Source organism: Heptranchias perlo, chromosome 34, assembly GCF_035084215.1.
Source record: "Heptranchias perlo isolate sHepPer1 chromosome 34, sHepPer1.hap1, whole genome shotgun sequence".
In the NCBI taxonomy this organism is placed as follows: domain Eukaryota; kingdom Metazoa; phylum Chordata; class Chondrichthyes; order Hexanchiformes; family Hexanchidae; genus Heptranchias; species Heptranchias perlo.
This window is the reverse complement of record NC_090358.1, coordinates 26871270-26897382: the sequence shown is the minus strand read 5'-3', so window position 1 is coordinate 26897382 and position 26113 is coordinate 26871270. Positions and strand designations below refer to the sequence as shown.

The 26113-nt window shown below is 41.8% G+C and overlaps 1 protein-coding gene across 3 annotated transcripts in view; it reads left to right on the top strand.

Moving 5' to 3' along the window:
* The window catches only part of arnt2 (aryl-hydrocarbon receptor nuclear translocator 2), a 316675-nt gene that overhangs the window by 165593 nt on the left and 124969 nt on the right, over positions 1–26113 (top strand). For all 3 annotated transcript variants that reach the window (XM_067971628.1, XM_067971629.1, XM_067971630.1), the window contains 3 exons: positions 1496–1630; positions 9773–9847; positions 22542–22693. In XM_067971628.1, coding sequence (XP_067827729.1) covers positions 1496–1630; positions 9773–9847; positions 22542–22693 — 362 coding nt within the window. The remainder of the gene's footprint in view (positions 1–1495; positions 1631–9772; positions 9848–22541; positions 22694–26113) is intronic.

Sequence of the window (26113 nt, the reverse complement as noted above, 5' to 3'; positions counted from 1 at the left end):
CATATTCATTTCATGTAGAACTTAAGTCAGCAGAAAGAGGCGACCAGACTAGACTTGAAACTCTGCACCGGCCAATTACCCAAATCTGTTATCCACTTTGAGGATGTGTACCCTTCTTTTCCCAACCCCTAATTTATATTTCCCCCTGCCCTACTTGGACAGTTATTTCTCCAGAAAGCAAAGAGCTCAGGTGGGTAACCTGCTCCCAAGCTTCTGCCGAAGTCACTGTTGACTAGGAAATTTGAGGTGCGCAATTCGCCCACCGCAAAGGAAGTGTTTGAGGTTCCACTTTCAGGGAAAGAATCACATTTAGATTGTTTCAGAAAGTTGTTTAGCAGAGCATCCTTCAAGCGACAGCAAAGACAACAATTCAGTAAGATCTTTCTGTGTGGTATCTGGTTTCTCATTACCCTCCAAAACAAACCTCAGTGAGAACCAAAGCAAGATCTTGTGTCCGTAGATGCCAGTTTTCAAGCATATCTGAGAAGAGTCTCCCTGGAACAGATTGTGGGCCCACCCACAAGGAATTAGACTCACACAGCCAAAAGTATCTCTTGCATTTGTCATAAGATACTCATAGATATTGTGGGCTGGATTTTAACAGATATCCCAGATGTGAAATCATACAGTATTTAATGTTTATTATAATTATATATAAATCACCCTACTAATCTGCAAAGAGTGATCTGGCACATTAGGTTGAATATTTTGATTTCTTTTTACACACAGGTACTTCTTACTGTTTACCCCACCTACCGTCATTTTTTCAGTTTTGTTCCCTCTTTCTCATTTCTTGCCTCTTTTCCCCCGCGCCCTCCCACCCGCGCCCTCCCACCCGCGCCCTCCCACCCGCTCCCGCCCTCCCACCCGCTCCCGCCCTCCCACCCGCTCCCGCCCTCCCACCCGCTCCCGCCCTCCCACCCGCTCCCGCCCTCCCACCCGCTCCAAGCAGCCAGTTGCCTCCAACTGGGAGGTAGGAAAATATGCAGCAAACTTCTATCAAATAGCATGATATGGTAGGAAAGGCAAACCCATTGGTTTCTGAACTACTGCCTCTCCACATTGACATGTAAGGAAAGGAGGAGGAACATTGTAGGGAAGTACTTAATTTTAAAAGTAATTTTGAAGTCTTCCACCTCAGGTTTAATGTTTTTTTTTAAAAAAAGTACTACTCCCTCTACCGTATAGGAAGTATTGTGAAATTCATTGTTTTTTTTTGTGGTGATCTGCCCTTTTGCAACTCCCTTCTCTGTAAGGAGCTATCAGCTGATGACAGTTGTTGAATTATCAGTGACTTGTTCATTGCATATCCTACAGGTAGACCTTTTCTGTCCTTGACACCAAACAGAAGGTATCTGAGTTGTGTAATTAAAAATAGGCTGAATGCACAACAGTCCCCTGGTGGCATGAAACCTGAGAATGAAAGATAATACTTTTTGTCTTTTAATGCATTAATTGCTTCTATGTTACATTTAATTCTGATATTTTTTCTAAGGTAACCAGCTCACCTGTGTGCATGGATATGAATGGACTAACCATCCCAACAGAGTTCCTGTCCAGGCACAATTCAGATGGACTCTTCACATTTGTGGATCACAGATGCATCACTGTCATTGGCTATCAGCCACAGGTTAGTTCCTGTACTCATGTATTTGTAGTCTTGTTTAAAGCTGTCCTTATTGATGGAGGGACTTTGCTCTGTTTCAGTGTAACACCTGAAAACCTAGCCTGAATTCAGTCACATTTTACACAACTGAAGTACAACATGAAGAGGTTTTGTGAGGACAAAAGTATTTAACAACCAGATTCAGTGGGAAGTGATGGAGGCAACTCTGGAGAAGCAGCATAGTGAACTTTCAATAAAAGACAAATGTACATAATGACCTGTGTACTTTTAGGATTTGCTGAGGTTAGTAAATCTTAATACTGCCTTGGGCTGTAGTCAGCTCATGTATCCAGCCAAGGGAGCTGGTACAAATAAATATCAATGGGCCAAGTGCAGATAAGAGCCAACAAAACACATGTAACTTTTCCTAATTTTAGACAGGGGACAAAAAAAACTGTAAAATTGGTTACATTTTTCTCAGTTTAGGGAAATTTCAGAATGTAGAATTTTCCAGGTATGTTATAAATTACTCGTCTCCTTTTGATCTTCAGAACCACAGTGTTTATTTATAATATTAGATCAGTGATCTGCTCCTGAGCAGTTTCTTTGAACTGTTTAGTGCTATTGACTTAAGCAAGGATAAGGCCAAAAATAATTGTGACCAATATCACATGTTAGAAAATCATGAATACCTCATTTATTTTTGGGAAAAACTGATGTCTCTAAAAAGAATCCTGTATTTAGCTGACTTAGTTCAACCTTATTTCTGCAGCTGTTTTTGTACTATTCAAAAGCATTTGATGAGATATTTCAGAATCTTACGGGGTTGAGCATGCATTGCCGTACACCCAATGGGCAATTACACTGGCAGTGAATGGAAGTCAAAGTCCAACATCAAAGCCCAAGAATTTTTTGAAATGTCACATCCAGAAGCAGATGTTTTTTGTCAATCAGTGAAATCAATAGAGCTGCAGTTTGTTCACAGAATCCTGTGACATACATAGATAGGACTGAGGAAAGACTTGCAAGTGAAGGAAAGTCATGTTCTTTATAGAAGAAAGTACTATATTTACATCAGATTTCTTCCGTGCCAATTTTAGCACCGACTTGGTGACCCTTGCATAGAACCTCCCCACTAAGGTCCTCTGGCACAGTCAATCACCTAGACTAGCTCCATTAAAAACAGACGTGTGTGACTTCAGACTGGCCTAAGAGCTGCTCGAGAGCCATCAATGCTAGAAAACCATGCTAAGGGCTAGAAATGAACAGAAAACACAATTCTGTCAGTTGTTTTTTTACCTAATGGAATTATTCTTCTGCCTCTACAAAATCTATCTCGAATCCTCATAGAATCTTACGGTACAGAAGGAGGCCATTTGACCCATTGTGCCTGTGCCTGGTTTTTGAAAGCGCTATCCAATTAGTCCCACTCCCCTGCTCTTTCCCCAGAGCCCTGCAATTTTTTCCTTTTCAAGTATTTATCCAATTCCCTTTTGAAAGTTACTATCGAATCTTCTTTCACCACCCTTTCAGGCAGTGCATTCCAGATCGTAAAGAAAATTCTCCTTATCTCCGTGTGTGTGTGTGTCTATATAAAACAAATTTCTGAGGTAAATTTATATCTCAAATACTTTTTTGTTTGTCTTCTTGAAGGAGTAAATGACAAAAGGTCAAGCCTCTAAATAAAAACCTGCATCACTATTATGCCCACAGCTCCATACTTTTTTCCTTTCTTCTCCTTATGAACTCTGGGAGCTAGCTAAAATCTACCTGCCTCTCAATTAAGATCTGTTTGTTCGATTCAACTATACTCTAGAAGTCTGTTGTCTGTTTGCTTCTTTTTATAGCTCTTGCCAAAGCTCGTTATAACTTTATAAATGCCAGCCTCATTCAGAAAATAACAGGCTGTCATATTCATAACTGAACCAATCTCAAAATCTGTATATATCTTCAAATTATACGTTATACTCCCTGTTAAGCTTCTTATCAGAACGACTATAGCCGCAACCTTTGCAACATGTCTTACAAAATAGTTTGAAGCTGCAGGTGGCTTTTTAAAATCTCATGTATTTTAAAGGGACAGTTACCAGACCAAAGTAAGATAGAACTGCTTCATATCTATCAGATAACTCCTAGTCTTTTCAAAACTTAATACTCGTGCTGCCGATGTGGCTCTTCTGAGGTTCAAACCTGATGTTAATGAGTAAACTGTCCTATTTTGGGAAACAACTATGTTGGACAGCTATGTTGGACCTGTATACGGCAATGCTTCCCAGCAACAGATGTGTATTTTTGTCACAAGTTCACAGTAACCACACTTAAGGGATTGTAGTCTGAATATACTGTAAATGCAGTTCCCATAAGTAGTTATTGCTTCTGTAATGCTCAGATACTTAAACATTCTTTTTCAATTGTGGAATAAGCCATCTCTAATGGCAGTGGAACACAACTTGGGTAAATGAGTGGGTTTCCTCTCCAAAGTCAAATACTTGGTTCAGTAAAGCACTGATAGCTCTGTTTGATGCATCGATGTGGACTGTGGAAACTGTAATGGGAAATTAATCTGCGTTAATAGCTGGCCAACCTGAGGAGCGCCCGTACTTGTTTCTTGGGGCTTTTCATTAATATATGCTAGGATGAGTCCTGGTCAGAACGAAATCAATGAGCCGTTGGAGCATTTTTCATTTCAAGTGGCATATCTGTAAATTTAAACAGTCCTGAATATGTAGCAAATAGGGAGGCTGGCTGGCCCTCTGCGCTAAGTGGTGCCTTCCAATAGTCTATAATCAGGTCTAGAGTTGTCAGATACTTGATGCCCCCGAGCTTTTCAAGATCTCCTCCCTGTGAGGCATTCGGTAGGCATCAGCCCCTGTCAAGCTGTTTAGTTCATGATACTGTACACACAACCGTATGGATATGTCCTTTGGAACCAACACACCTGTGAAGATGATGGGCTCTGGGGCTGGTTGCATGACTCCCAGGTCCAGCAACAGGTTTTATAGCAGGTAGTGTTTTCTTTAGTGAACCTAGGTCCCTGGTATAGTTAACCTTTTCTAATTTCAACGTAATTTAAAAGGGGTAACTAAGCTAAGGCAGCAGACCTCGCACCCGTGATATGCCCCTCCTACAAGATGTGGGAAGTCATGGACACTACCAGTGTCCCTGCCGACCATGTGTGCAGGAAGTGTGTCCACCTGCAGCTACTGACCGATCGTATCTCGGAGCTGGAGCTGCGGGTGGACTCACTGTGGAGCATCCGCGATGCAGAGAAACTCGTGGATAGCACGTTTAGCGAGTTGGTCACACCGCAGGTAAAGGGACTACAGGCAGGAAGTGAATGGGTGACCACCAGGCAGAGTAAGAGGTGCAGGCAGGTAGTGCAGGGGTCCCCTGTGGCCATCCCCCTCTCAAACAGGTATACCGTTTTGGATACTGTTGGGGGTGATGGCTCACCAGGGGAAGGTGGCAGCGGCCAGGTTCATGGCACCGTGGCTGGCTCTGCTGCACAGGAGGGCAGGAAAAAGAGTGGCAGAGCTATAGTGATAGGGGACTCGATTGTAAGGGGAATAGACAGGCGTTTCTGCGGACGCAACCGAGACTCCAGGATGGTATGTTGCCTCCCTGGTGCAAGGGTCAGGTATGTCTCGGAGCGGCTGCAGAACATTCTGGAGGGGGAGGGTGAACAGCCAGTTGTCGTGGTGCATATAGGTACCAACGATATAGGTAAAAAACGGGATGAGGTCCTACAAGCTGAATTTAGGGAGTTAGGAGTTAAACTAAAAAGTAGGACCTCAAAGGTAGTAATCTCAGGATTGCTACCAGTGCCACGGGCTAGTCAGAGTAGGAATGACAGGATAGCTAGGATGAATACGTGGCTTGAGAGATGGTGCAAGAGGGAGGGATTCAAATTCCTGGGACATTGGAACCGGTTCTGGGGGAGGTGGGACCAGTACAAATTGGACGGTCTGCATCTGGGCAGGACTGGAACCAATGTCCTAGGGGGAGTGTTTGCTAGTGCTGTTGGGGAGGGTTTAAACTAATGTGGCAGGGGGATGGGAACCGATGCAGGAAGTCAGTGGGAAGTAAAGTGGTGACAGAAACAAAAGGCAGTAAGGGAGAGTGTACAAAACATGACCGGACAGATGGTCTGAGAAAGCAGGGCAAAGACCAAGGGAAGTCTAGATTAAACTGCATTTATTTCAATGCAAGAAGTCTGATGGGCAAGGCAGATGAATTCAGGGCATGGATGGGCACATGGGACTGGGATGTTATAGCTATTACTGAAATATGGCTAAGGGAGGGGCAGGAGTGGCAGCTCAATGTTCCAGGGTACAGATGCTATAGGAAAGATAGAGCAGGAGGTAAGAGAGGAGGGGGAGTTGCGTTCTTGATTAGGGAGAACATCACGGCAGTAGTGAGAGAGGATATATCCGAGGGTTCGCCCACTGAGTCGATTTGGGTAGAACTGAAAAATAAGAAGGGAGAGATCACGTTGATAGGATTGTACTACAGACCCCCAAATAGTCAACGGGAAATTGAGGAGCAAATATGTAAGGAGATTACAGACAGCTGCAAGAAAAATAGGGTGGTAATAGTAGGGGACTTTAACTTTCCCAACATTGACTGGGACAGCCATAGCATTAGGGGCTTGGATGGAGAGAAATTTGTTGAGTGTATTCAGGAGGAATTTCTCATTCCTCCTGAATACAGATGTCAGGCTCACTGGTCTGTAGTTCCCAGGCTTTTCCCTGCCGCCCTTCTTAAACAAAGGACAACATTTGCTACCCTCCAATCTTCAGGCACCTCACCTGTAGCTGTCGATGATTGAATGGCCCGACGAGAGAGGGGGCAAAACTTGACCTCCTCTTGGGAAATAAGGAAGGGCAGGTGACAGAAGTGTTAGTGAGGGATCACTTTGGGACCAGTGATTATAATTCCATTAGTTTTAAGATAGCTATGGAGAATGATAGGTCTGGCCCAGAAGTTAAAATTCTAAATTGGGGAAAGGCCAATTTTGATGGTATTAGACAGGAACTTTCAGAAGTTGATTGGGAGAGTCTGTTGGCAGGCAAAGGGACGTCTGGTAAGTGGGAGGCCTTCAAAAGTGTGTTAACCAGGGTTCAGGGTAAGCACATTCCTTATAAAGTGAAGGGCAAGGCTGGTAGAAGTAGGGAACCTTGGATGACTTGGGAGATTGAGGCCCTAGTCAGAAAGAAGGAGGCATATGACATGCATAGGCAGCTGGGATCAAGTGGACCCCTTGAAGAGTATAGAGATTGCCGGAGTAGAGTTAAGAGAGAAATCAGGAGGGCAAAAAGGGGATATGAGATTGCTTTGGCAGATAAGGCAAAGGAGAATCCAAAGAGCTTCTACAAATACATAAAGGGCAAAAGAGTAACTAGGGAGAAAGTAGGGCCTCTTAAGGATCAACAAGGTCATCTATGTGCGGAACCACAAGAGATGGGTGAGATCCTAAATTACTATTTCGCATCGGTATTTACGGTTGAGAAAGGCATGGATGTTAGGGAACTTGGGGAAATAAATAGTGATGTCTTGAGGAGTGTACATATTACAGAGAGGGAGGTGCTGGAAGTCTTAACGCGCATCAAGGTAGATAAATCTCCGGGACCTGATGAAATGTATCCCAGGACGTTATGGGAGGTTAGGGAGGAAATTGCGGGTCCCCTAGCAGAGATATTTGAATCATCGACAGCTACAGGTGAGGTGCCTGAAGATTGGAGGGTAGCAAATGTTGTCCTTTGTTTAAGATGGGCGGCAGGGAAAAGTCTGGGAACTACAGACCGGTGAGCCTGACATCTGTAGTGGGTAAGTTGTTAGAGGGTATTCTGAGAGACAGGATCTACGGGCATTTGGAGAGGCAGGGACTGATTAGGAACAGTCAGCATGGTTTTGTAAGAGGAAAATCATGTCTCACAAATTTGATTGAGTTTTTTGAAGGGGTAACCAAGAAGATAGATGAGGGCTGTGCAGTAGACGTGGTCTACATGGACTTTAGCAAAGCCTTTGACAAGGTACCGCATGGTAGGTTGTTACATAAGGTTAAATCTCACGGGATCCAAGGTGAGGTAGCCAATTGGATACAAAATTGGATTGACGGCAGAAGACAGAGGGTGGTTGTAGAGGGTTGTTTTTCAAACTGGAGGCCTGTGACCAGCGGTGTGCCTTAGGGATCGGTGCTGGGTCCGCTGTTATTTGTTATTTATATTAATGATTTGGATGAGAATTTAGGAGGCATGGTTAGTAAGTTTGCAGATGACACCAAGATTGGTGGCATTGTGGACAGTGAAGAAGGTTATCTAGGATTGCAACGGGATCTTGATAAATTGGGCCAGTGGGCCGATGAATGGCAGATGGAGTTTTAATTTAGATAAATGTGAGGTGATGCATTTTGGTAGATCAAATCGGGCCAGGACCTACTCCGTTAATGGTAGGGCGTTGGGGAGAGTTATAGAACAAAGAGATCTAGGAGTACAGGTTCATAGCTCCTTGAAAGTGGAGTCACAGGTGGATAGGGTGGTGAAGAAGGCATTCGGCATGCTTAGTTTCATTGGTCAGAACATTGAATACAGGAGTTGGGATGTCTTGTTGAAGTTGTACAAGACATTAGTTAGGCCACACTTGGAATACTGTGTACAGTTCTGGTCACCCTATTATAGAAAGGATATTATTAAACTAGAAAGAGTGCAGAAAAGATTTACTAGGATGCTACCGGGACTTGATGGTTTGACTTATAGGGAGAGGTTGGATAGATTGAGACTTTTTTCCCTGGAGAGTAGGAGGTTTAGGGGTGATCTTATAGATGTCTATAAAATAATGAGGGGCATAGATAAGGTAGATAGTCAGAATCTTTCCCCAAAGGTAGGGGAGTCTATAACGAGGGGGCATAGATTTAAGGTGAGAGGGGAGAGATACAAAAGGGTCCAGAGAGGCAATTTTTTCACTCAAAGGGTGGTGAGTGTCTGGAACGAGCTGCCAGAGGCAGTAGTAGAGGCGGGTACAATTTTGTCTTTTAAAAAGCATTTGGACAGTTACATGGGTAAGATGGGTATGGAGGGATATGGGCCAAGTGCAGGCAATTGGGACCAGCTTAGTGGTATAAACTGGGCAACATGGACATGTTGGGCCGAAGGGCCTGTTTCCATGTTGTAAACTTCTATGATTCTAACTCCTTCACCTGTTCCTTACTCTGTGTGGCACTGGGTGTATGTGCTGGTGCACTGGCTTATGTTGGCCTTGTGTACAAACTGCTTTGCCTAGCCTGGTTTGCATGAGAATAGTGAGCGAAAACCCAACAACAGTTTTCTGCCACTGTTTCTGTGTGGGGCAATAAGTAAGCTGATGGAGTGATCGCGTCCATCAAGGGACTTGTTTTATTCTCGGATACTTCTATAACTTCACCTTCTTCTCCCACTGGGGCGGCAACAATGCACAGTGTTACTCTTCCATGAGAAGAAGGGCTATAACATGTTCCAGGTACTTCTGTGATCAATTGTGTAACTGCATCATTACTTCAATGCACCTTTCCACCACCATGTATGGAACTACATCAATGCAAGTTGTTATCTAATGTGCCTGTAACTTATGTTTTGCTGGCAACAACATTAACATGCCCTGGGCTACCTGATGCTCGCAGTGCCCCATGTTGAGGCTGTACCAGCTTTTCTGGCAGTCTCATGTGTGTTTTAAATTCTGTTCTACAACTTCAACCAACCTTGTTAGGTCATCCCTTAATTTAAGAGCATAGTCCACTATTTTTCTGTCTTTAATGTTAATGGAGCATGCACCCCATGTCTAAGAATGTGATGCTTACAGAAGAAAAGAGAACGTATGAGGCTTGCAGAGAGTGGGAAATGGAAGAGGTTGGAGTAACATACAGAAAGATGCAGAGAAAAGTCAGAGACAAACACATCGGAGTGAGAGAAACAATTAAAGAAAATTGTTTGTGAGGAATTCCAAGGGATGTCCATTAGTATAAATATATATGTTAAATCTGTTCTCCCAGCGGGGTAGCCATGCTTGAAGGGAGCCAGGTCAGAGATAGGGCTACAACACTAACCCTGACTTTCCCTGCAAGCGTGACTCCCAGCTAGGAGTGATGATCTAGTTCTGGTTACTTAAATACTTTGATTCTTTGTTTCTTGCCAGGAGCTACTGGGAAAGGATATTGTAGAATTTTGCCATCCTGAAGATCAAAGCCATGTGCGGGACAGTTTTCAGCAGGTATTTATAGCATACAATGACAAAGCAATGTGATTAGGATAACTTTCTTGTGTGGTATATCATCGTACAATTGTTCAGGTGTTTACCAGTTATGTTGTTTTTCATGAATTTTGCATGCTCATCTTAATTCTCCAAATATGAATGGTCTTAGACTTGCGGATACAAAGTGCAAAGGCGTTTAGTACTTTTCTACTTGAACAACGACTTTCTAATTACAATTACTGTAGTTTATCCCACAAATGAGCACTATTTTACTTTGGAAAATGGACTTCAAACCTAAGTGCACATTTTGTGCAAAGAATTTTATAAAAACTCGACTTTGAAGTGGCTGCATTGATTATGCATAAGAACAAGTAACATGAATATTTTAATTACACAAAGATCCATCACTGATCGACTTACGTCTCGGGTTGATTTGGAACACATGTACCAGCCAGCCATTATTGACCTGAATCAACAATGGACACATACTTATGTCTGATATCAAGCTGTTAACAAACTTCGTACAAACAGGAGTCAAGAGAGACACATTTGTTAGTTGTTCCGCGATACAAAATGTGGAGCACAATTTATTCCCTTTCTATACCTCATTGCTAATTAGGTTGATGTAGTTGAGCCCCCTGTCACCTCTAGAACCCTTGTTTGGAAAAAATGCTGCTGGTAATTTTTATGTTCAAAAAAAATTTACCAGCACAAAATTCACAATTTGTAACCCCTCAGATGAACCACCTTGTATTTTAGGGGAACTTGAAGGTTGATTACTTCTGCTCACCCAAGTGGGCTATTCAACAACATGGGGCATCAGGGCCTAGCCTGATCCTGTCACCAACAGGCGTCTAATGACAAATACATTTGCTGCAGGAGCCCCTGGACAGTGCTCAGGAGCAGACACCCTGGGCTATTTTCTCTTCCTTAACCCAGTAAGGCCGAGGCTAACAGCGGCACCCTTACCATTGCCTCAGCAAGCTCAGCACAGATTAGGGTTTGAACACTGTGGCTCAGCTACTGACTGGTTAAACTCGTGATCTGAGGAACATTCAAACTGCGCCATGTATCAGGATGTCAACATAATGGAGCAAGAACCTTTACCATTTTCATCCTTTTGCAAATCTTTGGTACTCCATAAAAGATCAGTCAACAATAGGAAGTTCCATCAAGTAACATGTTGCCTGTTGTTTTCCAAATTTCGCTCCTTTGGACAAGGATAACATCTCAAAAATGAACAGGGCAGTTTTATTTTCCAGTCCTGCATAGCCTCCTTTTGATGGTTTGACTTTTGGATGTGAGTCGTAGCAAAAACAAGGCTTCAAAGATAAGGAGATGGTAACTTCAGGAAAATGGCTATCTGGATTAAATACAATGGTCGGTGGAAAATATTTGGCTTTTAGTGCTAGTTGTAATTTGGCAGCTTTATTTATCTGCAGCAGAAGCCAGCTAAGATTCAAAATCGAGCTCCATTTAGCCATGATTTCTCCTTTTCAGCCACCAGTTGATGGACAAAGCCAACTATATTATTTTTAACCCATAAACCAGATTTGTAAGAGTTCAGGAGTCAGCTGTGGCTGAGTGGGTAGCACACTTACCTCTGAGTCATAAGGTGGTGGGTTCAAGTCCCACTCTGGAGAATGCACATAATCTAGGCTGACACTTCAGTGCAGTACTGAGGGTGTGCTGCACTGTCAGAGGTACCATGGTTTGGATGAGATATTAAACAGAGGCCCTGCCTCTCTTCTCAGGTGGACGTAAAAGATCCCATGGCGCTATTTCAAAGAAGAGTGTGGAATTTCTTCCTGGTATCTTGGCCAATATTTATCCCTCAACCAATATGACTAATAGATTATCTGGTCATTATTGCATTGTTGTTTGTGGAACCTTGCTATGTGCAAATAGGCTGCTGTGTTTCCTACAACAGTGACTACACTTCAAAAGTACCTAATTGGCTGTAAAGTGCTTTGGGACGTCCTGTGGTCATAAAAGGTGCTATATAAATGCAAGTTCTCTCTTTTCTTAGCTCCTCAGTGAAAGCTTTATGTGCTCCTACCTTTATTTCTAGTTTGAGCGATAGCCGTATATGTATATCTATTGATCTTTATAATACATTAAAAGTATGTTGCATACCTTACTTTCTTTATAATGGGAAAATCTTATGCCGATACTCCACTGCTACACTTAATGAAACAATCAAATCACTCATTGCTTTTTGATTTAAAAAAAAGTGAAAGTTTTCAAAATGGATTTAAATATTTGTCAGTCTATGCCAGCATTAGGGATAGGGGGAGAGGTGAAAGAAGTACTAGGCAAAAAAAATGAGAAAAAGTACTACTTGGAGGCATGATATGGAGCCGCTCGGCAAGGACCAGAGCAACACAATACCCAAACCCTGCTCGATATCTGGCAAAATGGATGTGCTGCTGTGAGGTGCATGCAAGGCCGACTCCGATACCCCATCCTACAGCTGCTGGGACTGCCCTCGATGTTCCTGGACAGTCATGGGAAATACTTCTTGTGCAGTCCCCATCAGTTTTTACCCGACCAGCCCTTGAAGTTGTTCAACATGTTTTAAAATGTCCATTTAACTTCTCTAAATCCATCTAACATTGAAGGACGTTTCCGGCCGATCACTTGGAACAACTGGCCATACTGTTGACGAGCATTCAGATCACTGGCACTGTTTAAAATTAAAGTTTGCATTAAATTGCCAATAAGGGGAGCAAGTGTCAATAGTATAAGCATCGTATCCAGCTGGAAAAATCTTTCACTCTTCATCAGGTTTAAAGTAGCAGCACATCACTTTAAAGTATACTGCTAGTTAAAATTGAAGTGCCGGTGAGTAGAAAAACTGAGGGGGAGGTTGCACTGCAGGGTGAAAATCCTAGATTTGTCACAGAATATTGAGCTGCAACCAACCAGTTAATGGTCCCATCGTTAAAATGTATTGTGCAGAGTAAACATGTTCCCACAAAGAAAAAGGGTGGGGCTGTCAAATCTAGAGCCCCCTGGATATCAAGGAGCAAACAGCGTAAGATAAGGCAGAAAAGGAAAGCTGATGTCAGACACCGAGAACTCAATACTACAGAAAGCCTAGAAGAGTATGAAAAGTGCAGGAATGAAATTAAAAAGGAAATTAGGAAAGCAAAGAGAGGGCATGAAAAAATATTGGCAAGTAAAATCAAGGAAAACACGAAGATGTTTTATAAATACATTAAGAGCAAGAGGATAACTAAGGAAAGAGTAGGGCCTATTAGAGACCAAAATGATACCCTATGTGTGGAGGCAGAAGATGTTGATATGGTTCTTAATTAATACTTTGCGCCTGTCTTCACAAAAGAGAAGGACGATGCTGACGTAGTTAAGGAGGAGGAGTGTGAAATATTGGATGGGATAAACTTAGTGAGTGAGGAAGTATTAAGGGGATTAATATCTTTGAAAGTAGATAAATCATCAGGACCAGGTGAAATGTATCCGAGGCTGTTAAAAGAAGCAAGGGAGGAAATAGCGGAGGCTCTGACCATCATTTTCCAATCCTCACTGGATTCAGGCATGTTGCTGGAGGATTAGAGGACTGCTAATGTTATACCATTGTTTAAAGAGGGAGCGAGGGATAGACCGAGTAATTACAGGCCAGTCAGTCTAACATCGGTGGTGGGCAAATTATTGGAATCAGTTCTGAGGGACAGGATGAACAGTCACTTAGAAAGGCACGGAGTAATCAAGGACAGTCGGCATGGATTTGTTAAGGGAAGGTCGTGCCTGACTAACTTGATTGAATTTTTTGAGGAGGTAACAAGGAGGGTCGATGAGGGTAGTGCATTTGATGTAGTCTACATAGAATTTAGCAAGGCTTTTGACAATGCCCCACATGGCAGACTGGTCAAAAAAATACAAGCCCATGGGATACAAGGGAGAGTGACAAGTTGGATCCAAAATTAGCTCGGTGGCAGGAAGCAAAGGGTAATGGTCGACAGGTGTTTTTGTGACTGGAAGGCTATTCCCAGTAGGGTTCTGCAGGGCTCAGTACTCGGTCCCTTGCTTTTTGTGATATATATTAATGATTTGGACTTAAATGTAGGATGCATGATTAAGAAGTTTGCAGATGATTTGGCCGTGTGGTTAATAGTGAGGAGGAAAGCTGTAGATTGCAGGAAGATATCAATGGACTGGTCAGGTGGGCAGAAAAGGCAAATGGAAATCAATCTGGAGAAGTGTGAGGTAATGCATTTGGGGAGGGAAATAAGGCAAGGGAATACACAATAAATGGGAGGACACTGAAAGGTGTAGAGGAACAAGGGGACCTTGGAGTGCATGTCCACAGATCCCTGAAGGTAGCAGGACAGGTAAATAAGGTGGTTAAGAAGGCATACGGGATACTTTCCTTTATTATCCGAGGCATAGAATATAAGAGCAGGGAGGTTATGTTGGAACTGTATAAAACACTGGTTAGGCCACAGCTTGAGTACTGCATACAGTTCTGGTCACTGCACTAGAGAGGGTACAGAGGAGATTTATGAGGATGTTGCCAGGACTAGAGAATTTTAGCTATGAGGAAAGATTGGATAGGCTTGGGTTGTTCTCTTTGGAATAGAGGAGGCTGAGGGGAGATTTAATTGAGGTGTACAAAATTATGAGGGGCCTAGATAGAGTGGATAGGAAGGACCTATTTCCCTTAGCAGAGAGGTCAATAACTGGGGGCATAGATTTAAGTTGATTGTTAGAAGGATTAGAGGGGAGCTGAGGAAAATTTTTTCACCCAAAGGGTGGTGGGGGTCTGGAACTCACTGCCTGAAAGGGTGGTAGAGGCAGAAACCCTCAACTCATTTAAAAAGTACTTGGATGTGCACCTGAAGTGCTGTGACCTACAGGGCTATGGACCAAGTGGTGGAAAGTCGGATTAGGCTGGGTGGCTCATTTTTGCGAACATGATGGGCCGAATGGCCTCATTCTGTGCTGTAAATTTTCTGTGATTCTATGATTTACTACGGGTGGTGCCAGAGGTGATCCTTTTTATATAAAAAGGCAAATGCTTGGACACTCCGTCTTTTATCAGTTCAGTTCACTTAGTGTGGTGGCACTGCTGTGAAGTGCCCACCTGCTGCAGAAAGCAGTCATACTTTAATATACAGGGTATATTTGCTGTGCTACATCACTAGCCTTACCAATGGGGAATTATGCTTTTATGTAGCTAGAAATAAGGAGATTTTTCTGTCAAAACAGTTCTGTGTCTATCCAAAGATATACTTTAGATCAATACTGTTTTAGATTAGCAAAAGATTTTTACTGGAATCTATTGGCAACAAGTCGATATTAGGAGGCACTCTGCCGGTGAGCACTCTGCTTCATTCATTGTGAATCTCCTCCACCCAAGTATTGTCTACTCGTGAGAGGGAGGGAGAATGTATTTGGCTAAAAATTAATCCAACGTTAAACTGCCAATAAGTTTGTTCCACCATTCTGCATGCTCTGAATTCACAAATAAATATAACATATGAAGGTTTAATGAAAGAAGTTAGACAGTGCCAAGCATTCTGAATAATTTTCAACAAGAACAGAATGAAGCAGAGTGACGCAAAGTAAGATTATTCCCCTAAGGTACATTATTCCTGATTCACCTATATGTCCATGTTTTCCCATTTCCCTTTGGGACCTTGAGATGGCAGGAATGTTTATCATGATGCTGACCCTCCTCCATCTATTTAAGTGATAGTGAAGCTGGGTACTTGTGTAACCTGTGAGAAGGGGAGATGCAGTATTATAGGGGAAACGGGAAGTGTTTGGTTTAGAATGAGGCAGACAGCTTCCATTTGACTGACTATTTTATCTAGCATTCTTGTTTTCCTATTGCATGTGTTATGTAATATATTCTTGCATCTCATTTCAGTGAAAGTGAACAATTTATTATGTAACATTGTGCAGCCAGCAGCATTTTTGCACTTTATTAATGAGAGTGTACATCTTTCAGTTTTCCCATAAGTACCCCTCCTATTAATAAAGGTACAGTACATTACGCTTAGCTCAGAGAGCAGCATTGTAGATCGATGTTTGTTTTTACCAGCATCACAATGTAGAAAGAGAAAATACAATGTTGATGAAAGTGATTTGAGCCTGTTATTTTATAATGGGAATATACCCTTTTGTCTCATGTCCAGAAAATTCTTTCTGACCTCTCCTAAGCTGCTGACGTTATCAGTGATTTTACAAAAATGCATAAAAAAGAGAGAGGTTGTTGAAACTGGTGGGCATCGTGTACAGGTTTCCCTTCCGAGGCGAGATAAAGACATGAGCTTCAGTGGGAAACTTGGACCTGTGTGTTGCATACTCAGAGCCAAGAATAATATGAGAACTGTATCATCAGTTCCAGGGCTTGTTTTATCTGTTGTGTAATCGGAAGCCCTAGATCTGGATACTCATGAGTTCTGTATCCTTTGGGACCCTGCAATAGGGTGTGGTGTAGGTCACTGTTGATAGAAGGGTGTTGGTTGTTGAGCTGAAATGAAGGAAGCTTTTTCAAGGATTTAATCTCAAATTTTCAAAAGCAAAAGAAACTTATGTAATCAACCTGGGAACAGTAAGTGTTTGAGTAAGATAGCTAAGGCAGTTGGAGCTAAAATCTACTCAAAGGTGGATGGGTTGGGGGAGGACTTTTGTTTATAATCATCATTTTCAAATCCCTCTGCGGCCTCACTCCAGTCTTCTCCAACTCTATGTGCCAACGTTCACCATCCATTCTTCTGACTGATCTACTCTGGGTTTCCCTGCTCCATTCCACCATTGCTGAGAGTCTTCACACATTTGTACTCTCGACTTCTCCTTCTGAACCCCATCCTCCTTGCTATCATTGTTACCACCTTCACAAGTCTCCTCAAAACCTATCTCTTCGACCATGTCTTCACGCCCCAGTCCTAACGTTCCTTCCAGTTCCCACTCGCTGTCCTCGGATCTCCCCGTAAAGCACCACAGGATGATTAATTATGTGAAACACATTATATAATTGCAAGTTGTTGTTAAGGTACTCCAGTTTTAAAGAAAAAATATGTATCTGTGCATTCCGGTCCTTCTCCATTGGAAACAGCAGACTTCAGATAGGCCTCAGAGCTATCCAAACCTTGAAACCTTGAAACCATACTGTCATCTGGGGATTAGGGTATTTCTAATTCAAATAAAATTCTTGTCTATAAAATAAATGGGAGAGCACTTTGAACAAAAAGTTCCCTCCTACCCAGCCCTAACTCACCGTTCCCTTTTGGATTTAGCAATTTAAATAGTGTCACTACAATCAATAACTCTGCCAATTTTATGCATAAATATCTCATGTTATCAAAGCAATTACATTTATTAAGACAGGCAGAAGTGCAGCATTACAAGTAAAAGATATACTCACTCTTATCATTTCAATGTAATTGATGTCTTACTTTAGTAATATTGCAAGTTTTCCTGTTTAGTGGGAGTAATTAATATTTTGACAACTTCACCAGGTTAAAAGTCTTGAGTCTCAACTTGAGCCACAGAACTGTTCTGCTTAATGGTACTATGCTGGCATCAATTAATAAGTTCCTAATCACAGGGTCAGTTAATGATCGAAATGCATGGTACGAGCAATTTATGACAATTCCTTGGACTTGGGATATTTGTCGGTATAACAGTGCGTTGGTGCTATTGGCTGCAATCCAGTTATTTTGGTCATTGTCTCGTATTTACAGTTCAGTTTTTTAATGCTATTTTCACCAAACTAACTAAAGTCAAAGATTTTTGTTTCACATTCAGTGGAATTTGTTGACAGGCTATTGACTAAATTGTGCTTACATTGCATCACTATTGTTTGCAAAACTTTTTTTTATTTTGTTGTATTGTCCAGGTTTCAGTCAAAGCTAATGGTTATCTACCTCATTACCTACGCACTTGTAATGATCTCTAAGGTGACAACTTACAATTTGGTAATTGTTGTTACCGATGACTGATCTGTGCAAAAAATGCACTATTGGGCAAAAAGTCTCATTGGTTCCCAGTCTCCAACATGGCTTTAAAACTGCACTTGCTTTCCATTAGTGCAATCAAAGTGGTATTTAAGGTTAATTTTAGTAATGTTATCCAACTGCTTCTTCTGAGGTTATGTGCTATGTTATATAGTATAAGTTAGACTCTCAACAAGGCAAAACAGAAGACTGTTTGCTGATGATTGCAGTGTCCAGCTCCATTGGTAATTCCTCAGATAATGAAGCAGTCCCTGCCCGCATGCAGCAAGACCTGGACAACATCCAGATTTGGACTGATAAGTAACATTCACGCCACACAAGTGGCAGGCAATGACCATCTCCAACAAGAGAGAGAGTCTGACCACCTTCCCCATGGCGATGGTCATGCTATTGAATGTTAAGTCTCCCACCATCAACATCCCGGAGGTCATATTGAAACTCAGAAACTTGCGAAGGCTTCTTCAGCAGCACTTCCACCAGCTAGAAGGACATGGGTGACAGGTCATCCTGACTTGGATATATATCGCCGTTCCTTCATTGTTGCTGGGCCAAATCCTGGAACTCCCTATCTAACTGCATTGCGTGAGTACCTTCACTGCATGGACTGCAGCGGTTCAAAGAAGAAGGGCCACCATCACCTCCTTAAGGGCAACTAGGGATAGGTACTAAATGCTGGCCTTGCCAGTGACTCCCACATCCCGAAGAATGATTTTTAAAAAAAGGGTTAGGGCTATCTTTGGCCTATTTTTTTTTAATTATTCGTTCAAATAAGGAAATCTGTATTAAGGCATGAAACAGAATTTTGACACCAGTCTGGTTGATGCTGGGTTACGAACCGACCTGTTATACCAGTCTTACACCCACGTGAAAGATTACATTTACATACAATAATTTCAGGATTAAATAAATCTCTTGTCATTGGCAGCTTACCTTTACCTGTCACAATAGCATGCATTCGCAGCACCTGAATCTACTGTTTCCTCTATGCCAATGGAAAATGCATGTCATAGAGGGAACAAAGACAAAGATGGAAATTAAATCAATGTATTGTGTTCGTAGAATAAGTGTATTTCGTGTTCTTTCCTGTCAACCTTCGACTTCACTTCTCACCTTGTGGTTATGTACCTGTAGAGGAGTCCTCTGAGCTATCTTTCTGATAGCAATACCTTTGATGGAAGGTGGCTTATCCAACTGGGGATTCTGGTTTGAAACATGCTTGAAGGATTAGTGGGTATCCCTGATGGAGAATCAGAGCTCTGGTGCTTCGAACTGTCATCATGGTGGATTCATTGCTTTCAACTGGGACTTGCAAAGATATGTGTTTAGGGTTTTCTGACATTAGGATTAGACTATTGACCTAAGTTTCAACATCTTTCAACCCGGCAACTACAGGTCAGTCAGTTTAACCTCGGTGGTGAGGAAACTTTTGGAAATGATAATCCGGGACAAAATTGATAGTCACTTGGACAAGTGGATTAATAAAAGAAAGCTAGCACAGCTTTGTTAAAGGCAAATTGTGTTTAACTAAATTGATTGCGTTTTTTTGTTCCAGTAACAGAGAGGGTTAATATTGTGTATATGGACTTTCAAAAGTGCCACATAATAGGTTTGTCAGCAAAGCGTGGTCAATGGGCCGAATGGCCTCCTGTGCTGTAGCCATTCTATGATTCTATCACCTTGCTCTTTACTTAGCCTACTGATATTAGAATCTGTTTGAAGCACAAACAGATATTATAAGTCACAGACGATTCCCTCATGATTGACTGCAACCATTGATTATCAACCCTAATTGCAGGGGTCATTGTTTAACAGAACGCATTATTTTGAAGCATCGCTCCATGTTGTGTAGTTCCTGAATCACAAGATTGCTAATGTAGACACTGTGACTGTTGACATTCCTTCCATGGTAGAATGTGATTAAATCATTTGTTGTTCCAGTGCCAGACATAAGTAATTTGGAGTATATGCTGAGATCCTAATTCGCACCAAGTCCCATTCACCTATCACCCCTGTGCTCGCTGACCTACATTGGCTCTCGCTCTGGTAACAACTCAAATTTAAAATTTTAACCTTGTGTTCAAATCCCTCCATGGCCTTGCCCCTCCCTATCTCTTATCTCTTCCAGCCCTACAATCCTCCAAAATCTCTGCACTACTCCAATTCTGGCCACTTGCGCATCCCCAATTTCCATCGCCCCACCATTGGTGGTTGTGCCTTCGGCTGCCTAGGCCCAAAGTTCTTGAGCCCCCACTGTCCTAATGTCTTTACGTGGCTCGATGTCAATTTTTTGTTTGATAACGCTGATGTGAAGTGTCTTGGAATGTTTTACTACGTTAAAGGCGCTATATAAATGCAAGTTGTTGTTGTACATTTATTTTTAAGATTAGTCTATCCATCTTTTCATCCATTGCTTGCATGATGGCTATGACTTGCATAGATTTCTGGTACTGCAACACTCACTTTGAAGGCAGACGCACTGACCTCCTTGGGTTTAGGATGTGTGTGATTTCTTTCCAATTCACCCTGAATCAGTGATGTGCTGCTCCTTGCTCACTGAATGCATATTCTGTTGATTTACTAATGTATGGACTTAACTTTATTATCTGTCCTATAAAATCCCTCATAAGAGACTGTTAAGTAAAGTTGAAGCTCATAGAATTGAGGGCAAATTATTGACTTGGTTGGGAAATTGGCTGAGCAGCAGGAGACAGAGAGTAGAGATAATGGACAGGTACTCAAATTGGCAGGATGTGACTAGTGTTGTCCCACAGGGACCTGTGTTGGGGCCTCAACTAATCACTGTATTTATTAATGACTTAGATGACGAGAGCCATATATCCAAGTTTGCCGATGACACAAAGCTAGGCAGCATTGTAAGCAGTATAGATGGAAGCACAAAATTACAGAGAGATTTTAATAGATTAAGTGAATGGGCAAAACTGTGGCAAATGGGTTTTAATGTAAGCAAGTGAGAGGTCATCCACTTTGGACCTAGAAAGGATAGATCAGTGTACTTTCTAAATGGTGAAAAGCTCGAAACAGTGGAGGTCCAAAGAGACTTAGGGGTCCATGTACATAGATATTTAAAATGCCTAAAAATTAGAGCCAGGACTTTCAGGAGTGAAGTTAGGAAACACTACTACACACAAAGGGTGGTAGAAGTTTGGAACTCCTGCAAACGGCAGTTGGTGCTAGCTCAATTATTAATTTTAAATCTGAGATTAGTAGATTTTTGTTAGCCCATATGTCTTAATACTTTTGGTTAAGGCGGGCAAATGGAGTTAGGTCACAGATCAGCCATGATCTCATTGACTGGCGGAACAGGCATGAGGGGCTAAATAGCCTACTCCTGTTCCTATATTCCTATGACTGGTACCATTATGGTGGATGTGTATTGGGATTCTGCTGCAGTAGAATCATAGAAAGGTTACAGCACAGAAGGAGGCCATTCGGCCCATCGAGTCTGTGCCGGCTCTATGCAAGAGCAATCCAACTAGTCCCACTCCCACGCCCTATCCCTTTGGCCCTGCAAATGTTTTCCTTTCAAGTACTTATCCAGTTCCCTTTTGAAGGCCACGATTGAATCTGCCTCCACCTCCCCCTTGGGCAGTGCATTCCAGATCCTAACCACTCGCTGTGTAAAAAAGTTTTTCCTCATATCACCTTTGATTCTTTTGCCAATCACCTTATATCTATGTCCTCTGGTTCTTGACCCTTCCGCCAATGGGAACAGTTTCTCTCTATCTATTCTGTCTAGGCCCTTCATGATTTTGAATACCTCGATCAAATCTCCTCGCCCTCTGTACTCCAGTTGGTTTGGGTTCATCTTTGGAGTGATAAAGTGTGTATATTGTCAGGTATCACACAGGTTTTATTTCACAGTTTAAATTATTGCTTGTGTAGGTGCTGAAAGAGAGTTAATGTTACAGATGAAACAAGCAATATTTGATGAAGTTTTCCAACTACTATTGGAGGCGGCCTGTCTGTGCTCAGCCTGCTTGTATCACCCTCCAGATTCTTGTGGCCATAATGTTGGACTGTAGCACTTTCAGTTGTTGGGGCCCTCTTCCAAGGTTGGTTCTGTCCTGGGAGACATGCTGAACACCATCTTTTGTTTACCTGTTTTCTTGAAACAATTGAATGTTTTTTCCCCTCTGGTGATTCCTTCAATTGGTCAATGCACTAGTGATAACTGCTTGCAAGCCTGTTTCCTGGCATTTCTTTTTGTGGTGGAGACGAGTGCCTTCCCATAGTGAAGATCACTCCTTTCCTCAAGAGGTTATTCTTGAAGATGAGGTCTGCTACTGACTCACTTTGTGATTTCTATTACATGACACTGCAATTTTTCGTTAGCCACACTTGGATTACCTGCTGCTAGTGCCGTAAAGTGGTGAGTGAACGTGGGGCTTAACTTATTAACAACCCTCACTACTGCTGATTAGAAAGTGCTACATTCCCAAATGGTCCATAGTTGAACACTTTGACTTACAAATAAAGAACTTAACATCTGATAACTGCTGGTCTTTTTAGACCTACGTGCCTGAAAAGAAAGCTGAAAAGTGATTGGGACTGAAAACGGCAATAATAACCGCACTGTTTCAGGTCACGTGCACAATCCAGCTCATCCGGTCGTAAATCTGTATTATAAATCATGCATTAGTTTCATGTTTATTAATCTTAGAATAAACTGCATATATCAAATCATTATTTTCCGTTTATTTCCCAAGGTTGTGAAATTGAAAGGGCAGGTCCTGTCAGTGATGTACCGCTTCCGAACAAAAAGCAGGGAGTGGTTATGGATAAGGACAAGCAGTTTTACTTTCCAGAATCCCTATTCAGATGAAATTGAATATATTATCTGCACCAACACCAATGTAAAGTAAGTGTCAGTAATTAAATAGTATGTTCACTTGTGATGTAGCCAAGTTGGAATAGTGTAAAGTGAATTTAAAGTGCATAGACTATATTTAAAACCAGCTGAAATATACAGATCTAGTTCACTTTTATTTGTGATTACATGAGAGTGGTTTCATTCATCATGTATTTGGTACATCTCTTGCATTGCTGGACTTGCCAGGAGACACTGTTTCCATAACAATATTTTGGGCACAGATATTTTTGTTTGTGGAGTGAGGTAAGCTGGAAGTCCCATGCATCATTCACAGTTTGAGGCTATTCCGTGCAATTTAGATTGTCACATGTTCTTAAATAACCAGGAAAAGGTTTGCAGAATCTTGGGGTTTTTTTTCATGAAAACAATACCACTTTCGATAACCACCAGAGACTTATTCATGGAAATGTACTGCACAGAAGGAGGCCATTCGGCCCATCATATCTGTGCCAGCCGACAGAGCTATCCAGCCTAATCCCACTTTCCAGCTCTTGGTCCGTGGCCTTGTAGGTTGTGGCACCTCAAGTGCATATCCAAGTACTCTTTAAATGTGATGAGGGTCTTTGCCTCTACCACCCTTTCAGGCAGTGAGTTCCAGACCCCCACCACCCTCTCGATGAAAAAATTTCTCCTCAACTCCCCTCTAATCCTTCTACCAATTACTTTAAATCTTCGTCCCCTGGTTATTGACCTCTCTGCTAAGGGAAATAGGTCCTTCCTATCCACTCTACCTAAGCCCCTCATAGTTTTATATACTTCAATTAAATCTCCCCTCAGCCTCCTCTGTTCCAAAGAAAACAACCCCAGCCCATCCAAATCTTTCCTCTTAGCTAAAATTCTCCAGTCCTGGCAACATCCTGGTAAATCTCCTCTGTAGCCTCTCTATTGCAATCACATCTTTCTGATAATTCCTCCTTTGCTTCTCTTAACAGCCTGGGATACATTTCATCTGGGCCTGGTGATTTATCTACTTTCAAAGATGCTAAATTACTTAATACTTCCCCTCTCACTATGTTTATCCCATCCAATATTTCACACTCCTCCTCCTTAACTATAATGTCTGCATCGTCTCCCACTTTCGTAAAGACAGCCGCAAAGTATTCATTAAGAACCATACCCATGTCTTCCACCTCTACACACAGGTTACCTTTTTGGTCTCTAATAGGCCCTACTCATTCCATAGCTATCCTCTTGCTCTTTATGTATTTATAAAACATCTTTAGGTTTTCCTTGATTTTACTTGCCAATATTTTTTCATGCCCCCTCTTTGCTTTCCTAATTTCCTTTTTAATTTCACCCCTGCACTTTCTATACTCCTCTAGGCTTTCTGCAGCATTGAGTGCATAACACTTTTTAAATCTCAAAAGTAAGTTTGTAAGTTTCTCCTAAAATTGTTGGAACAAACAAAGTAAGACGATGAAATCCTATTAAAATGATTAAGTAAAACGTCATAACATTGCTTCCAGGTTGTCATGACAATTGACTATACTGTACTTTTTAATGTATACCTGCAAATTAATTTGGAGAATTCTTTGTCTTTGGAATTTGTACTTGAATAACTTTAATAGTGGGGGAGGAACACCGACCAGTTTTTAAAAAATGTAATTAGTGAAAGCATGTTATAAACTGATCGGCATTTTGAACGTACAACTGCTTATGTTACCAAACAGTTTTGCAGAGTAATTGCTTTGAAGCGGTCTTAAAATCTGATGTTTTTAAAGTAGTCCTGTTCACTGCTCATATTTACTTTTTACCTTAATATTTTGTTCGTTGGCTTGTCTGTAGGGGACAGTATGACTCTTGGGCATTATAATTTGTTATACTTGAGTTATAAAGATGTTTGTTCCCTGAAGTTGCATCAAGTCTGCAAAGACAGGAAACACATTGTATGATACAACCATTATTGTTTGCATCGCTATTGGCTTGCTTTCATTTTCCCCAAAAAACTCCTCCATTAGGCTGGGGGACATGTTCTGCATTTCGCAAGAGATTTACAGTTTAATGTAAAAATCCACTTTACCTGTAGTATTAAAGTATTTTTTGTGGATATTACAACCCTCACCACTTATAACAGACAGCCACCTATATCAGGCAAATGCGCTAACCATTTACCATTACCATCGGCGTCAATTACAAAGGTGCCACTTAAACCGTATTAAGCGCGACGACTATTTCGGGCAGTTCAAGCAGCTGTTTGCATCTCTTTAAAGTGAGATTACTTGTCATTAAGTCCTTTCAGGTATCCCCGCTGCCTTCAGTCCGACCCTCACCCCATAGCCTCTAGAACTCCTGCGATTGCTGCTCACAAACAAGTAACAAAGATGAGAGACACCTGCAGTCACAGCCCGCTGAAACTCAAGCTGCATTTACATGCTGTAGCAGTGAACCCGACCAGACCGCTGTGTACTTCAGGCCCGTTCAGCGCTCTATAGCTGAAAAGGCAAAAAGCTTCCACCTTGCATTTCTTGTCTGCAGACAAGAATATTTTCCACAAATGTAATTAAAAACAGAGAAGAAAAGAAGCTCAAAGTGACTATCACTCCTAATGCGTGAGATTTGGTGCATGTGATTCTTTGGGGTATATTGTGCAACCAGGCTAAAGCCTGCGTTTAAAAAAAGCATGCAAAGGAATTTAATATAAATGCTTTCTGCATTTCTATAAGAACAGCACCATCATATTTAATTGCTTTATTTTAAATGTGGCTGGGAGCGGAAGAAAAGTGGAGAGACTGAAATTTTTAAAAATTCAATCATTACATGGCCACAGCATACAGTGGGCAAATTGCGTTCGCATGAACACGCCCGCTGTAAGCGGTGGAGGATGTAATACGAGATGTAATGAGCTTTATTTTATATACTATATACATCTAAGATACAAAACCTAATGGTGGTGGAATACAAAATATATTTAGAATATCTCAGCAACTAGTTTCTCCAACAGATGTGCTGTTTCCCCATGCCTCCAGCCCAATACTTGCCTGTACTCATGTCAAAGAGACTGTAGCCTGCCACTTAATTTTTCTTATTTCTTCAAATATAATTTCCGAACAGATTTGATCCTTCTCTTCCAGACTCCCACCATCCTCTATTCCAAATAAATCACAATTATAGTTAGCTTCAACATTGCTCTTCCTGGCATCAACTCCATCTAGGTCACTGGCATACTCTTTACAACTTTCATTTATATAGCGCCTCTAACTCAATAAAATGTTCAAAGTGCTTTACAGAAGTGAAACTGGACACTGAGCACTGATAGGAGAAAAATTAGGGGACATTAATGAAAGAGGTATATTTTGATGTTTTTGAAGAGGAGGAGAGAGGTAGACAGTATAGGGGAGGGGGTATAGAGAGACCATTTTGGAATGTAGGGCTTTGGCTGAAGGCTCTGTGACTGAAGGAGGAGTGGGA